We start from the raw sequence: 16,033 nt of genomic DNA, 5'->3' as shown, positions 1-16,033 counted from the left end.
ACAGCAGTCCTCGCATCGCGCTGCCTTGCCGTGACTGGACAGGCGACCCAGCCACTTCCTAGAAAGGCTTAGACCGGTCCCGCGCTATGCGTGTACCCTGCGGCATGTTTGGGGGCAAGCAAGCTCCGGAGCCTCTCTGTAGACACGCCCGCCCGTGGCAAGGTCCCAGCTTCAAGAATAGTCGGCCCTCAGCGCGCAGAGCAGGGGAAGAAAAATGATGAGTAAAGAGAGGCTAGCAAATCAAGGGAAAAAGCACGCACCCTGCCTCTTAACTCGGCGCCCGTCTTTTTTTATAACTTTTGCCTTTCATTCGACAACCCCATTTCCTGGGAACCGGCGTGGATTTGCGCCAACCATACGCAGCGTATGCATGAACATTCCTTGTCTGCATCACCCAGCGCGTGCATTCCCGACCAGAGCAGAAGCTTAAGTGCTTTTTTGGCTGTGTCGCCCCTCCTCGACCCAGCCCAACTATAACAAGACACGTCGTTTCGCAGACCCATTTGGACGCAGTCGACGTCGACGGCACTGATGTATGCTGCACAGCCCAACGGCGCCGACAGTGCAACGATCAATCCAGCTGCCCTCAACACAGGTACGTCACCTCTAATTACCCCTTGGTCGCGCGAGCCCCGTCGTTTGCCCCCGGGGCCGTGTGCGGGCGCGTGGTTGGCTGGTGTTTGGTGGGCGCGAAGCTCTCGGAGCATGCGAGTTGAATCGATTGGCGACTCGCCCGAGTCGTCACGATTATTCCACGGTCGCCATCGGCTTCTGCGTCGTGCTTCGTCCCCCCATCGATTGCTACGCGTCATGCCGTCGCGTCTTACTCCGGCAGCTCGTCCGCAGCGCCGCCAAGATGGGGGCGTCTGCCCCTCCTGCTCTGTGCGCATACTGACGGTCAATCTCCGACAGACCTGATCGATCCCGCCTCTCGAGGCGTCAAGCGGAGCCGTTCCCCGGACGACTTCGGGGACTCGGGGGCACCGGGATCGGCCGGTGATGACGGTATGTTGTGCTTGTCTCTGTGTATCTGCGCCTTTGCGACCCGCTCCACGTCCCCGCGTTGCTTGTTTGGTCGTGCGACCCCAGCACGTATGACTCTTATGGCCACAGGCTGATGACGCTGCCACGCAATGCAGGTGGTGACAAGCCCAGGAAACGAGGAAGACCGATGAAGGCCAGACAATCTGGGGGCGTTCCGGAGACTGCCCCTCCGGCGCCCGGCCCGCCTGTTCAGCCACTGCCCCAGACGATTCCTCCGCAGACACCGCAGAGCCAGAATGCGTCATTGCCAGCGCAAACACCCACGTACGCGCCGCCCCAGACGTCGCCACCGAAGTCGACACCCACAAAATCGACCCTGAAAGCGCTCCCCACGGTGCGCGACCACACGACGGACCAGCTGGGGCCCGGTGGAGACGAGTACCTCCCGCGCGAGATCGACGAGGCCGGCGAGAAGAAGGTGCTACCCAATGGCCAGCTCACCGGGAACCGCGAATACCGTTGCCGGACCTTCCACGTTCCAAACCGTGGCGACAAGCTGTTCATGCTAGCAACCGAATGCGCGCGGGTCCTTGGATACCGGGATTCATACTTGCTTTTCAACAAGAACAGGTCGCTCTATAAAATCATCGCCAGCCAGGTTGAAAAGGATGACCTAGTGTCCCAGGAGATTCTCCCGTTTTCGTACCGGTCACGCCAGATCGCCATTGTAACGGCGCGGAGCATGTTCCGGCAGTTCGGGAGCCGGGTTATCGTGAATGGGAGGAGGGTCCGTGACGACTACTGGGAGACCAAGGCACGCAAACAAGGATTTACTGAGGCCGACCCGGCTGGCGAGAAGCGCCCTGGCGCCTCCAAAGCCCGCGAGGCCGAGGCGAACCATAACGCTTCGTTGCTCGGGGCTCCTCATGGCGAGATCGTCTACAGCACAAACCCAGGCCAGTTCGGTGGTGCGCCTCAACCGCACCTCGTTCAACCAGGTATGATTGGAGGACCGCCGGGAAGCTCGACCAGAATGCCCGTGATAACACTAGGACCAGATTACAACGATACCCGGAGCCGGGACTATTCCAGCATCTTGAAGACGGGCCCGCGACAGGAGATCACGGGACCGCCCTACCAGGATCGGATCCAACCCACACCAATATCAGAACTACACGCGCAAGCTCACCACGCAGCCGAGTTCAACCGGTCAGTTAACCAGCAGAGGGAGATGCGGAATGACTATATGCAAGGTGTCTGGCGAAGGCCTCACGAGCAACCTCCCCCGACAACCCTAGGCCAGTCGGTTAGCACGACGGATACGTCTGTTCCGACCAGCCGCCCCGCCACGACGACGGGGATGCAGCAGCCGGGCATCGTCCCCAACCAGAGCCCACAGATGTTGATGACGGCCGCGCCATACTCGCAGCCCATACACGCGCAGAACCCGGTCGGCCAGGGCGCGATGAGAGGTATGGCCCACGACCCAGCCCAGACCACTTCGAGACCAACATATCCGTCATCAGGCTCCGCCGGACCCATGCCGCAGACCACACAGAACTACAGCTACACGCAGAACCAAATGTGGCCCCCGACGCCGCAAACCCCGCAGCACGGTTATTCTGCCTACACGACGACCCAGTCCCAGCCGTCGCCTCACCCGCAGCAGTCACCGGCTCCGCAGCTCCGCCATTCGAGCGCGACAAGCCAGGTGCAATCGGGTAGCATGTCCTATCCGGGAATGCCCGGGATGGGCCAGGGGTACGGGGCCGCTGCGCAGGGAATGTATCCTGCCGACCAGACACCGAGGCAGTACATGCACCAGAGCGCGCAGCCACCGGCGGTCACGCAGGCGTGGTCCCAGCAACAGACACCCGCTCAGTGGTGGACAAATCAGCCGCAATAAACCCCGTTTCGACGAGCTTTGAGTTTCATAGGTGCGGCTGTTTGATCCCCTCCTCCGCTTCCGGGAAGGGAGGAAGGGGGATCGGCACCTCTTGGGGTTGGCAGAGTTTCTTGACTGTTTGCGAAACATTTCGGGCAAAGCATTTGTTTGTTACGGATGATGGATGGGGCGGTTTGGGTGATGGGGAAGGCAAATGTGCTTTCACAGCAGGCACGCACGTACGCAACGCAGGGTTATGGTCGGCTTTTACGAGAGCAGCATTCGGCCTGGCACACGAGGGCAGGGTATAGAGGAGTCCGGGGAGGCGGGGACCATTTGTGTTTTGATTTACGATACCTCGATACCTCTTTGTTTTTTTTTCCTTCTATTCTCGCCCGTTTCAGTCTGCTTTCGATTCTTCCGTCCCCCCCTCCCGCCCGGCGACGTACCGACCCGACCCATTTCATGACGCCACGATGCCAACGACGCGATGGCCGTTGATGTTGAGAACGACGACACGGTTTTGAGCGTCCAGCAACAGCGAGCAAGCAGCCAAGCGGTGGCGTTTTGCCTGTTTCATCACGTCTGGGTTTTCCTTTCCCTTGCTTCTTCAGTCCTTTGGGCATGGTTGGCGCTGGTCGGACCGGGTGCTACCGGCATGGCCGCGTGCGCCGGAGGGTGCAACTCAGCGTGATCCTTTTGATTTGGTGGTTACGGCCCCCCTTTTTTTTTTATATTTTGGTTTTTCGTCTTGCATGCTCAGTATGTAGTTTTTGTCGATATCACTTGTCACGAGGAGGGAGATTGGTGTGCTTGGGAGGCTATAGGCCTAGCTGGTACACATGGCTGGAAATTCTCTCTGTGGTTTCTTCTCCGTTTTTGTACTGCTCATCCTTCTACGTTTTGGTCACTTCTTTGGCTTTTGGATTCCCTTCGCTATGTGTTGTTAATCACACCTTTTGTTTTCGGACTCCTTTATCACACGTACCCCGAGCTGGCTGTTCTCCTGCCGACCGATGATCGCCTAGGCAGCATTGGAGGAGTTTTTCGTTTTATTTTTATCTTTTATTTTCTTTCTTTCCTTCATTTCTTTGCGACCCCCCCTTGTTTGCTCTTCGCTTGACGTCAACGGGATAGCCTGTTCTGTCTGGACATGTACCTGATCCGCCTCGCTGGGTGAGGATGGATGGTGGCCTTTGGTCCGAAATTCTATCTTGTTATATTCTGGTTTTACTTTTTACCCCCACTTTTGGCTTGAATATTACACGTTGTTCCCCTATCTATCTGTCTATCTCTGCATGGAATGGGATGGCTGGGACGTTTCTCCGGTCTGGGTGAAGGGTTATTGATCATTCGGCAATACCCGGGCTATTTTTGTTTCGTTTCGAGGATAGCACATTGGATAATATATGCTTGGCTTTTTTTTTTTTTTTTTTTTTTTTTTTTTCCCGCTTCTAGGCTCTCCTGTTGTGTTGTTCATGGCCGACGTTCCTCCACCGCGGAAGGGGAATTGCTATGCTATGGTGTGGAGTTACACAATATCCGAGATAGACAGCTGGAACTTCCCCCGTACACCCCTTTGGACTGTATGGAAGGTCAGCGCCAAAGTCCATGATCCCGGTCTTCCTCTAATCTATTCGGTCTCCCGGAATCGCCGTTGTCTCCAATCAATCAATCCCGCCCTCCACCCACCAGCCTGTGGAATGTGATAGCTCTTGAGACCGAGCAAGCCAGCTGATCACACGGAATTCGAAGAATCTAGGGCAGGCGCATAATCTGTACGACATGACATTTGCCGCCGGTAGCTGGCTATCCCTTTCCCTTTCGCGCACGCCCGCTTCACCGTTTTCTGATGGGTTGGAAGTAACGTAACTCAGGTCACCTGAGGCGCATACTGAGCTGACCTCTGGCATGGCTGTGACTGGGACAAACAAATGTAACCTCGGGAGAAACGGCCGAGATATCGCCGGGCTTACCTCTTTTTTTTTTTTTTTTTTTTTTTTTCCTTCTCACAGTCTCCCTTCCGACCCCTTCTGTTTGGCTCCTCCAGGGGAACCTGGGAGTTTATTGCCCCTTTGGTTATCTCAGCTGAAGGCGGATATTGTATGTATATTTTATCTTTTTGCCATTTGCACTAGAGAGAGATGTGAATGGTTGGATAATGGCACCGTGGAGGTTAGCGGGGAAGTAACTGCTGATGATATGACGCCGTTGGATTGGTTCGACCGGTTATACTTGTTACTTAGGGATTGGGTGGACGGAGGTGAAGCACTTTACTTTGGAGCTGTATGTTCAAGGCCCGATTGTAGCAACGGTGCTTTTTGCATGTCATCGCCCCAGGAAGAAACGGCACAGTAGGGGATTACGTTTTGATATTAATCAAGGTCCTAAGGGGCAAGTAAGGCTCCTCGTTCTGAGCTCGGTTTGGTAGGCGGCTTCTAGGATGCGCTTATCGAAGAGTGTAAGCATCGCGATGCCTAGTCACTGTCGTCATCTAAAGCCTCGTCCTCGTCCCCGTGACGAGCTGATCTCTCCTCCAAATCATCCCGCTCTTCGTCTGCACCCTCTGGCTCGTCTTCGTCGTCTTCTTCATCCTCCTCCTCGATCTCCTCGTCCTCCTCTTCTTCCTCTTCCTCGGGGTCCTCCGGGACAGTCTCGGCATCGGACGGCTCATTCTCGTCGAGCTCCATCTTGGAGGAATCTGCCGCACTGGGATCCATCTTGGCTTTCTTGGCCGCCCTCGACGGGCCTGCTGAACCTGATTTCACGAGAAGGCTCCTATCGGTCTCGTCGGCGCCGGTGGCGGCGGAACCTATGCTCATCATGGAAGTGTCGGCCGCGGTGGCTTGACTTCCGCCGGCGGCGGCAGCTTTCTTGGCTGCTGCTACCCTTTTGCGGTAGGTTGAGCGTTTTGATGTTTGGACCTCGTTGAATTCTACGGGAAGAGCATGCTGTTAGCGGGCGCGTGGTTTTGGGGCTGTGGCGTGGCATGGGCAACTCACTCGCAAACTCGGCCTCCAGCTTCTCCCGCATAAAGCCGTATTCGATATCGTCGAGTGCCTTGAAGACATCGGCGGGCATGATGGTCTTTTTACCAGACGAGACTGTAAACTCGTTCGCGCTGTTGCATCCCGGTCAGACAAAGCACCAGATATGTTTAGGTACGTGGTTTGAGGCAGGCACATACGAATTGGCTAGATGGTTGATGAAGACGGTCGCACTTTTGGTCAAAGCCAGGATGGCATTAGCTTGGATCTGCGTGTTGGGCGGTAGAACGCCCTTGGCCAGGCGTGTGATGATGGATTTGGGCAGCGTTAGGTCCTATACGTATTCCCCCGTCCCCGGAGTATCGTCAGCATTGGGTTGGCCACAGACGTGCGGGACTCGGCTGAGCATGCCTCAATAGTCAGTGCATCCCTCTCCCTCTCCCTCTCCCTCTCCTTCTCCTTATCTTTCTTATCGGAAGAAAGAGAATGTGCGACGGGTGTTGAAGTCGAAGCTGAGGGCTCTGCTGCTTCAGGAGCGGGCGACTCGGTAGCCATGGGGGTGTCATCGTCGGCAAGCACGAACCTCGCCACGGAGACATCACTCCGGCGAGTATCACTCTTGCGCGCCGGCATACTGGTGGGTGCCGGTCTTCAGAAGTTTCGAAGCTGTCTACGGCCAACCTCGGGGTGCGGGGGCCTGCTTGGTCTTGGAGGTTACAGGTAGTCAATGTCTTCGTCGGATGTCGCAAGTAGCGTAAAATCCGTTTAATATCGCATGCGCCGTGTAGAATTGCAATTCGATGAGAGGGCTTCGGATAATGCTGGTCGGCTGCACTAAATGGCAATCTGTTGCGGCTAGTGGAGCAAGACGATGTACGAAATTGTGGCGCGTCGTCGCGCGCCTTCTCCCATTTGGACGCGTAAATTGGATACCCGGGGTCATAGCTCCACGCCTAACCCTGGCTGTGTAGACTGGAGCCCAGGGTCGGCTTGCCACCCGCTCACCAAGCAACCTACTTGCTTACCTAAGATACCTTAGCGAATATTATGGAGACAGTTGCGAAAGCCGTTATCTTACCGAGAAGACTAGATCACCCCGCAATTCAGTAATCCTGGGTTGAAGTGGATCGCTTAACTAAACCGCATTATGAGGGTTAGGGTTTCCTTACCCTCCAAGCCCTAGATAAGGTTTGTGGTGAATTGAGACCCATATCGTCTTTGGAAACTTTCTTTCATCGCCCCGTTTTCCTTCCGGCTTGCCTCGCTCCATTACAAGAACCGCGTTCGGCACTTTCTCCGCACATCGTTTCATTCCACCGAGTTTCCATCTCCGGATCTTCCTCACCCCGCAAGGAGCTTATTGGTGATCCCGATTCCCGGCCTCCGCTCGGACCCCGATATTCATGTTTCAGGTTTCCTTGCTCGAGGCCGTCCCATTTGATGAAAGGATGTTTCGCTTGCAACAGGTCTTCCAAATCCCTCAGTCGGAATGTGCGGTCCGCAAATCGTTTCGTATTGGGTATGCTATTCATACAACTTGTATTCCATGATACAGCTGGGAGAAGGACACGATAATGCGGAATGGGGTTACTTTCTTTGGCCGCTGTAGAGTTGGGGATCGAGTTTCATCCATCTTGTTCTGTTGACCGATGTACTCTTTTGGTGCCGTTAACAGAGCAACAGGTCACTCGTCGTCCTCCACCAAATGTGACATCAATGTCCATCCAAAGAAAATCGGGCCGTCCAGGCCGCCGAGGCACCCGTTCCCTCCAAACACGAACGAGCAATCTCTTCCTCCTTTCTCGATACGCACTCGGGTATATCCACCGTCTTTCATCAATCATAAGGAAAATAAGGTGCAAGGAGTTCCGTAGCAAGTAAGCCAGTTGCTCGCTGCACCTCAAGTTTGCGTCGTTAAACTCGACGTCCAAGAAGAAAAAGAAGAGGGGAAAAGAAGAATCTGTGCCAGCGGGTTCCGTCCCCGCATTGCGAATAACGAGCCCTGATGTATGACCAGCCTTTGGGTAGTCCAAAAAAAAAAAAAAAAAAAAAAAAAGTCAAGAAGAGAATTCCAGACTCTCCGATCCGGAGTCTGCATGTCCCGTGTGAAAATCCGAACGCCGGAAAGCATCCCATGCGCAGAGAAGCTTAGGCAGAAGAAAAGGACTCATCCGTACAGCAAGTGTCCAAGCACAAAAGAAACGCTGAAGAGGACCATCCCTCAGCCAAGGGCTCGCCCAATATCGTTCTTCTGAAACGACGGCCTGCCCGGTGAGACTCCGCTGAACAGCGCCTCATCGCCAAACGACAGCCTCGGGGGGATAGACGAAGAAGAGTAGACGCGCGAGTGGCTGCCACTGTGGTTGCGAGTGCGGACATGATCATGGGAATGGCGCGGCGAGAGTTCCATGTCCGATCCGCCGGACCCGTACTCCCCGAAGCTGCGGGTGCTGCTTCTCGAACTCCTCGCCCTCGCGTGTCGGCCGCGACGCTGCGACGCCGAATTCGGCGGGAACTTGGAGAGGCGCGACGGCTGGCGTCTCGGGCTAGGCAGGAACGGCGCGTCCCCGGGGACCGTCTCGTCCGTGAGGCCCGCCCTGGCGTTCGGTGCCCTAGCCTGGATGGGCGTCTGCGGCAGCGCCTTTTCGAGGCTCACCTTGCCGCCGTAGGCCGGGTGGTTATGCGCGAAGGAGCGGGGTGAATCGCCATCGGTTGACCGGCGGAACCCTTGGCCATGGGCATTGCTGTACACAATCACGCTCGGCGGCTTCTTCACCGAGCTTGTCGAGGCGTGCTTGGTGTGTGACGGGCCCCCTGTCTCTTTGTTCAGGGCTGCGTCGGCTTCGACGTCGGTATCGGCGCCGTGGAAACCGGCTTTCTCGTCCCTAGGGCTTTTCCACGTTGCGATTTCATCGTCGTCAATTGGTGATATGCCTCGCGAGAGGAAAGGTACTCGTCGTTGGCGATATCTCCGGCAAATCCATATTACCCCAACGATCACGACCAGCCCCACCACCGAGAGCACGCTGCTCAGGGTAATAACGAGCGTTCTGTTGCTCGCAATTCCGGCGTCACCTGCGTCATTCGAGGTATCAGTCGTGGGCGGGGGTCCGGTTGCGCTAGCGGTATCTGAGGGCATAGTATCGGTCACCAGGACCTCGCGAGACGTCTGCCAGTCCACCGTACTCGAAGTGGGGAGTAAGCCGGGAGGCGGAGGCGTGAGCGGGCTCGTCGACGCAGACGTCGGATCTGATGGAGCTCCAGATATGCCACCGTCACCTGTGGCTGTCGCTGATGCCCCGCCGGATCCGGAAGGAAGTGAAGACAAACGAGCTGGTCCTGAAGCTGTGATGGTTAGCACGGTTGTGGTTGTTGCAACTGTTGGCATCAACCAAGGCGGCGGGCGCCTCCACTGCCTGGGCTCGAGGGGGAGCCCAGTCCGACCCTCCAGGCCCCGACCTCCAACATTGTAGTCGTCAACCACGGCTGGCCAGGCATCACTCGCCCACGCAAGCACTGGCGTACACGCCCACGCCAATAGCTTCGGCGAACGCATGGTGGTTCCAGCATACAAGGCACTCAGAGGAGGAGGAGGAGGTGGAGGAGGGAGGCAGGGAGGCAAGAGGTGTGTACTAGCTAGCCATCGGGCAGGCTCAAGCTCGGATCTACCTCTTTCGAGCCTCGGGCAAGAAATGTGCAGATAAGCAATGAGAGCTTGGGGAGACAAACAGGATCAAGTCAACTTAGGGCAGCGGATGCTGGAAGGGCATCACTGCGGCGGCACGAGGCCTTTCTTGAATCGAACGGAACTGGAGGTGGGAGACAGGGACAAGAAGTAGACGGAGAGGGAAGCTCCCGCGTCTAAATCCAGAAGTGGAAGCCAGGCTTCTCTATGTGGATGGGGGTCAACACGGGAAGTAAAAGGCGTGTGTGACCGGCCGAGCAAGCGAGCGCCATCTTAAAAATATCAACGTAACTTGGGAGAGCCGGCAGATATACCCCGTGTGCTCGAGCACACCCCACACCTCCAGCACCTTACCTAGTCAAGGCCTGTTGCCATAAACCCATCCCACATTACCGCTGCCCAGGCCGGGCGGGGCGGACGGGGGGGCCGCAGGGGATGGTGCGAGAAGGTGAGGAGCAGACCTTGTAGAGAGTGTGCATAGAGAGTGTGCAGACGCAAAAAGGTTTGCAGCTCGGGGCTGTTGTGTTGGCAGTGGCTTGCTCAATAAGCTACTAGAGGAGAGCGATCCTCTGCCAGCACAGCACGTACCTGAAACGCAGCTTATGGGCCTGCGCAAAGTGCTTGCAGATGACGGCTCGGGTTGGCCAGGGCGATCGACGCTGGTTCGTGACCGGACCTCGTCATGGCAAGCTTAGAGCAAGGAACAGGGCCAGGATAGGGCCAGGACAGGGCCAGGAGGACGGTGCAAGTACCTGCCGCCAACGGAAATGGCAAAGATGGCATGCATGGAGCTCACACACAGCGTGCCATCCGCACTTAAGAAGGAGGGGTATCCCGGACCCACCGAGGCGCGACGGGAACCCGAAGAAGGGACGAATACAGGAATGCGTGCCTGAACCGCTCAGAACGATGGAGGATGATAGTGGCTGCAGCTTGCAGTGACATACTAGAACAGAATGCAGAAAGCCGGCGGCTGCCCCGGGAAGGGCCCCATTGAGGGGTTCTACAATACACAGAGGCAGAAGGGGCGGGCAAGGATGCGCAGCAGCTATCCCTAAACAAATGCTCGTCTGCGAGGACCCGGATATAGCCCTTGCTTCGTGTTTCGCCTCGCCCTGCCACGGGATTCCACGAACCCCATTCCAATGCATGCAAGCTACACATAGTTTGTGGTGGGTTTCTGTGCGGAGCGGGGAGCAGAGAGCAGAGCGGAGAGCAGAGCGGTGAAGCTCCCTGCTGGATGACAGTTCCTGAAACTTAAATCAGGGGCCAGGGGCCGTTACCTGTCGTTACCGTATTGCGTAACGCCAAGGATGCGCATCATTGGCGGTTTAAGCCAGAATCTCCGGGTGGGGAAAGCAAACCAGTCCTCTTTCCTGTTCGGACCACTTCGCCGGCACCATCGAGAAATCTTGGCTCCAAACTTTCGCACATCACGTTGCGATGGTTCCTGCATGGGACCAAAAGCGGTACCCAACCACCGCCCGCGTGTTCGCCATTCCGACAGGGTTTCCCTGCGAGCCTTCCACCCTTCAACCGAAGCCGACACAGGCTTCGTTATGGTATTATTATCCGCACGCAGCGGAGCCGTTCGCCTCCGCTGCACCCGCCGCGGTTTCCTGCGGTAGCTTCTGCGTGGGATGACTTCATGTTCGCGGCTCGAGCTGTCAAGGCCGTGCTGTCGCATCTGCCATTTTAGAAAAGCAGAACCGTGCGCTGCAGCATTTGCTGCCGACACGGCCAATCAAAGACGGACACTGCCCAATCTCTTCCGCTGCATCGTCGGCAATGTCACCACGGAATCTGCTAGGTACCCGACGGCGTTTGCGCTTAATCGGCTCGATTCTCTCGCGCGAGCAGCCGCCAGGGTGATTGTGACACTATCCAGAAGATGAGCATGTTATTTTTGCCGGTCCGTGCTTGTAAACGCGGCTGTTACAAGCGTCGAATGGTCGCTTGGCCTCGCGCTGTCGTGGCGATGATCTTCTTTGGTACTCGATTCAAATCGAGGTTCTGAATCAAGTCGGTTTCTCTCCGCCCACACACTCACACTCACACAGACATACACGCGCACACACCCCTTGACCGCCTCCCCGAACCTCTCAGGGGGGCTGACGTGCCAAGCAACCACGCACACCCACCAGGCCTCTACGATTTCTTTGTATACGATGGCTTCTGACTCAGTCCCAACCAGCCCACAAAACTGAACCTCGACCATGCCTTCGTCTCGAATGGCACCCACACATACAACGGGAGGAACAAGGCACCTCATTCGCCCACTTTGCAGCTTAGACTCTTTATGCCGGTTGAAGTCAGGCTACGGTCCTTAGACGCTTGGGCTGACGCCCGTCTTCCCGTTCCCGTCCAGGCGCATAAACCCCGACACGGCTGGCATCGAGACTCCTCAGCACCCACCAAGACGCATAGCGCGCCAAATGGAAAAGGCGACCATATCCGGGGATGATCTTGAGGCTCAGAGGAAAATCCTGGGCTGCCACCCACGGCGCATGCATTGATTGCCGAAACCTCACTGCCCACCACCCCGGGGCAGCTGGTGAGTGTGGGGAACAACTCTGCAAAAACGCGAAACAGAGCGAGGCCACAGAGAGCCGATGCGGCTATTTGCTTGCGATTGCTCGTTGGGATACACCGCTATCGCTCAACTGTCGTCGTTCCGTACTCCGCAAAACCAGGGCAGCCGAGGGCCCCTGCAACTCCTTAGTTGACTAACAGTTCGCCCCTCCCCCCATTTCCCGTTGAACCATTCAAGGGCCCGGCGTCCGTCACCGCCCCGCCTAAAAATCACCGGGAAGGAGCCCGCTCCCGGAGCCGCAGCAGTTCCTCAGTGACGTGGCCGAGAACGTGAGGGCCGATGAAGCTGGCCCCTTGGCCAATCAAGAGCGCCAAACGCGAGACACCCGCTCGGCCATGAATACTACTAGTGAAGGCTTTCAGGTACGGTTGTCCCACCACTGGTTCAACAAGCGGGGTCCGTCTCGTCTTGCCGAACAAGGGGGGGATCCGAAGCTTGTTCCCGATCCTTGATTCGATGATAGCACCTCGACACATTTTGTCATGATACGGCTGAGACTCGAGTGAGTCTTTTTGATCCGAACGGCAGTTGCAGCTTGACTTTGAGCCACCAGGAGCTCCATTGCCGGTTTCACTCCAGCGGCTGCCTTCTTTGGATACGCACCCAGCGCCATGGCGCTCGGTGTTGTTTGAGCTTCAGCCCTCCTAGAACATAAGCTAGGTCTGGCTGTCGTCATGATTCATCTATTCGAGACCAATCGGGACCGATATACTTGACCGGAGCGATTCCGCACACGGTTCGGTTTAGACGGAGGCACAGCAACAACCACTAACAGATCCTCGGGATACCCTGCTTCGTGCAGCCACCTTCTCGGGAGACGAACCCTCAAGTGTCCGAAAAGTGTCGCTCGCATCCATGTACCAGTGCGGCTTCTTTGGCAAGTGCGAGAGCATGACTGTGCAACCACATATCCCGTCGCTTTGCACTGCAGCAAAAACAGGGAGTATACAAAGTACTTGAATAGCAAGTTCAAGTAAAGCTGGGTCACAGGACTCTAGCCATGTTCAAGCCGCGACTGCCCTCCTAGCCGCGCTGGTAAGAAGATTACCGTTGCTGACGTGATGATGGCATCCGGGATTCCGACTTATCATCTAGAGTATAATGTCACTGCTGTCAAACCGGAAAGGTTGAGTTAACGACGTAAATACAGAGTTTACCCTTGCTCCCAACTCCGGGATACTTGTCTGAGGAAATCATCTACTAGGTATATAAACATCCTAGGCGTCGTAGGATTCCAAGTTCCCCTTTTTCCTTTTTTTTTTTTTTTTTTTTTTTTTTTTTTTTTTTTTTTGGGGGGGGGGGAGGGGTCACATGACTTTATCTGTCTGTTCACGCTATCACGGTGCCTCCCGCATGCAGAGATAGTGTTGGGCAGCAACTGTGGGAGATTGATGGCTTGACCGTGTTGGGACCTTCCATGCGGGGTTGAAGAGGCGCAGCGTAGTTGACCCGTGGACTCTCATCACGATGTATGTACAACACACCAACAACGCAGGGTACCTAAGCGAGCTTCTGGCGGCCACCCTTGACCAGTCGAGCACCAGACACGACATGCGGCGCAGCCGATACATTATAAACCAAGCACGAGTGCGGACGATTCTTGCGTATTGTGTAAAGTGCGTGCTGAAACGAGGAGGTATCCAAGTGGCACAGTAGTGTCCTCGGGAAGGGGAGCTGAGGTCTGAAGATGACATCCGAAAAGGCCGATTGGCTCATATAAGAGGGGACAAGGACCTGGAGGGTTCTTGGGCAGGATTTTGTTTTGAGAGTGGGTGATGCAAAGGTGAGGACCCTTCTTACAGTTGCTCTTGGGAGAAGAACCTGCAGGAATGCAGCTAGAAGTCCATGAGACGAGGGATCACATTCGTAACTTAGGACTACCTCTAGCGGTACTTACTGTTATCGCAGATCTAGAAGAAAATACATCGCGAGGAGCGGCTATCCTGAACAAAGCGGGAGCTCTTTACCCGTCTGACCTCCGCCTGTTTAACCGCTCCCAAAGATCCAATACCCCTCCTTACGCCGCCAACCCGCATCATGCACACGCACATGCAGATGGAATTCGTGCGCAATACGTCGGTCTCCCAGTAGTGATGTGGTGGTGTGGTGGTGTGGTGGTGTGGTGGTGTGGCGGCTATCCAACCTGGGGGCCATTTAACTTCAGATAGTTTCGGCCTCGTCTCTGCAGATGGCAGGCTCAGTCAGCGCGAGCTGGACTGAGCTCATGGGGACATGAGCGTGAGGAGATCGGACGGCTGCTGCCGACGTTGAAGCATGGCCGAGAAAGCTAATCGTAGACGCCAGTTTCTCTACCAGCCGCAAAGGCGCGGCCATCGGCGACGATGGATTCGCATCTTTCAGCACATATGGAATCACGACCCACGCGGTATCCCTAATGTCCGTGGCGGAACGGTCGCAGCCTGGAAGTACTTCGCCGAGTAGAACCCTAGCATGCCACGCATGGCTACCTTCAAGTATGGGTCGTCAAAATACATGGGCTTCAGGTTCGTCGCGAACCAGCGGTTCAAGACGGGTAGACAGATTCCGACCTGCTGATGCAGCACCCAGCAAGACTTGGGCCTCAGCGTGCCGATGTGACAGAGATTCCGCCGGTCCTGGTCCAACGGCATGTGAAGGTAGACAAACGGGAGGCCGCGCTCGCCGAGCTGCCCGGTCACCCGGAACGGGCCCATCTCGGCAGGGAAGGTGATGGACTCAGTAATAGCGAGCTGTCTGATGGTCGGCATCAGTATGTGGATTATCGGCTCGGGGCCGAGGCGCGGTCGCGCGACCTCGACGATGAATGCGACGAGCTCGTCCAGGTCGTGGCTGTAGCCGAGGAAGCGGTCGCCGAGAGGCTTCGCCCGCTTGATGTCATCAAACTTGGGGTGCCACGTGGTGCTCTGGTTGAAGACGAAGAAGTAGTGCAGCGTGCTCTCCGACTGGTGCTTCTCTATCATGCTCAGGACGAAAGAGTGGACATGGCCGGGGAACTTGTCGCCCCGGGAGTTCTCCAAGTATACACTGTCTCCAACCTCTCCAAGGCTACGGGTTATCTTTCCATCGTGGTCAGCCAGCCGCTTGATATGGGCCACGGCGTCATTGCCCGTCGACAAGCCGCCGGTAGCCACGATCTGCCCGAGCACGCTCGGCTTCGTGAATGACTTTAGGTCTGCCGAGATTGATGCCGACACGCCCGTCGTTTCATCCACCTGCTCCTGGATGGACTGGAAATCCGTCGCCAATGCCTGTTCTACGACGGCTCGCGGCAGCCCGAGAATCGAGGCGATATGGCCCAGGCTCGCCTGGAATTGCGTGTCGCCCGATTCGCGCTGCTGGTGGAGGTAGTCGGTGAGGATTTGGCGTGCCTCGGCGAGTTCGTGGGCGGTCGGATCGGACCGGATGCCGTTGTAGGCCACACCTACGAGGGCCGTGATGAGCTGCAGCGCATTCCAGACATCGGGAGGGACACTCATTTTATCGTTCCTTTCAGTTGACGTGGGATCTTGGGATGGGCCCTGGAATGTTCTATCTCGGCGCCCGCGTGGGACGTATGGAACCGGCGGCGTGGGTTTGGGGGACTAAGTGGAGGAGGACACTTGAGACATCATCATCATCGGCGGCGGCGGCCCGGGAGAGTGGGTTCAAAAAGCAACTCGACATCTAGAGTATGCTGTACCTGCAGGGATGACGGATGTGTTGACAGCCACGTGTCAGGTAGCAAGATCATCACCATTTCAGCCCAACGGCAACATTTCTCTACCAATCATCCTCGGTGCCCAAACGCTGTTCCATTCTCCGGTTCTTGAAGTGTTTCTAACCAGAGTAATCTTAGCGCTCGTGTGACGGCGGTTGACATTGGTTGGCCGTTCTTCTCCTCGAACTAGGTACTCCTCGTT

The 16,033-nt window shown here is 56.3% G+C and overlaps 4 protein-coding genes across 4 annotated transcripts; 1 reads left to right on the top strand and 3 right to left on the bottom strand.

The window, feature by feature from the left end:
* Positions 1-531: 531 nt before the first annotated feature.
* Positions 532-2,890, top strand: MFIFM68171_01309 (Chromatin structure-remodeling complex subunit rsc7; the record flags this gene model as incomplete). The annotated part of the gene is made up of 4 exons (XM_071056731.1): positions 532-595; positions 913-1,005; positions 1,140-1,982; positions 2,037-2,890. The coding sequence occupies 4 exons, from the start codon at positions 532-534 to the stop codon at positions 2,888-2,890; spliced, it is 1,854 nt and encodes a 617-aa protein (XP_070912832.1).
* A 2,456-nt stretch (positions 2,891-5,346) lies between these two features.
* MFIFM68171_01308 (DNA polymerase epsilon subunit D) lies at positions 5,347-6,489 on the bottom strand (the record flags this gene model as incomplete). Its single annotated transcript, XM_071056730.1, has 4 exons — positions 5,347-5,804; positions 5,872-5,990; positions 6,057-6,190; positions 6,268-6,489. The coding sequence occupies 4 exons, from the start codon at positions 6,487-6,489 to the stop codon at positions 5,347-5,349; spliced, it is 933 nt and encodes a 310-aa protein (XP_070912831.1).
* Positions 6,490-8,077: 1,588 nt separating this feature from the next.
* Positions 8,078-8,995, bottom strand: MFIFM68171_01307 (Mid2 domain-containing protein; the record flags this gene model as incomplete). The annotated part of the gene is made up of 1 exon (XM_071056729.1): positions 8,078-8,995. One exon carries the CDS (start codon positions 8,993-8,995, stop codon positions 8,078-8,080), a length of 918 nt encoding a protein of 305 aa, XP_070912830.1.
* Positions 8,996-14,506: 5,511 nt separating this feature from the next.
* On the bottom strand, positions 14,507-15,610 carry MFIFM68171_01306 (uncharacterized protein; the record flags this gene model as incomplete). Its single annotated transcript, XM_071056728.1, has 1 exon — positions 14,507-15,610. The coding sequence occupies one exon, from the start codon at positions 15,608-15,610 to the stop codon at positions 14,507-14,509; it is 1,104 nt and encodes a 367-aa protein (XP_070912829.1).
* Between the last annotated feature and the right edge of the window lie 423 nt (positions 15,611-16,033).

The sequence above is a fragment of the Madurella fahalii genome, assembly GCF_045866475.1.
Source record: "Madurella fahalii IFM 68171 DNA, scaffold_1, whole genome shotgun sequence".
Lineage (NCBI taxonomy): Eukaryota > Fungi > Ascomycota > Sordariomycetes > Sordariales > Madurella > Madurella fahalii.
The sequence above is the reverse complement of the archived record's forward strand: the minus strand, read 5'-3'. Positions and strand labels throughout refer to the sequence as shown.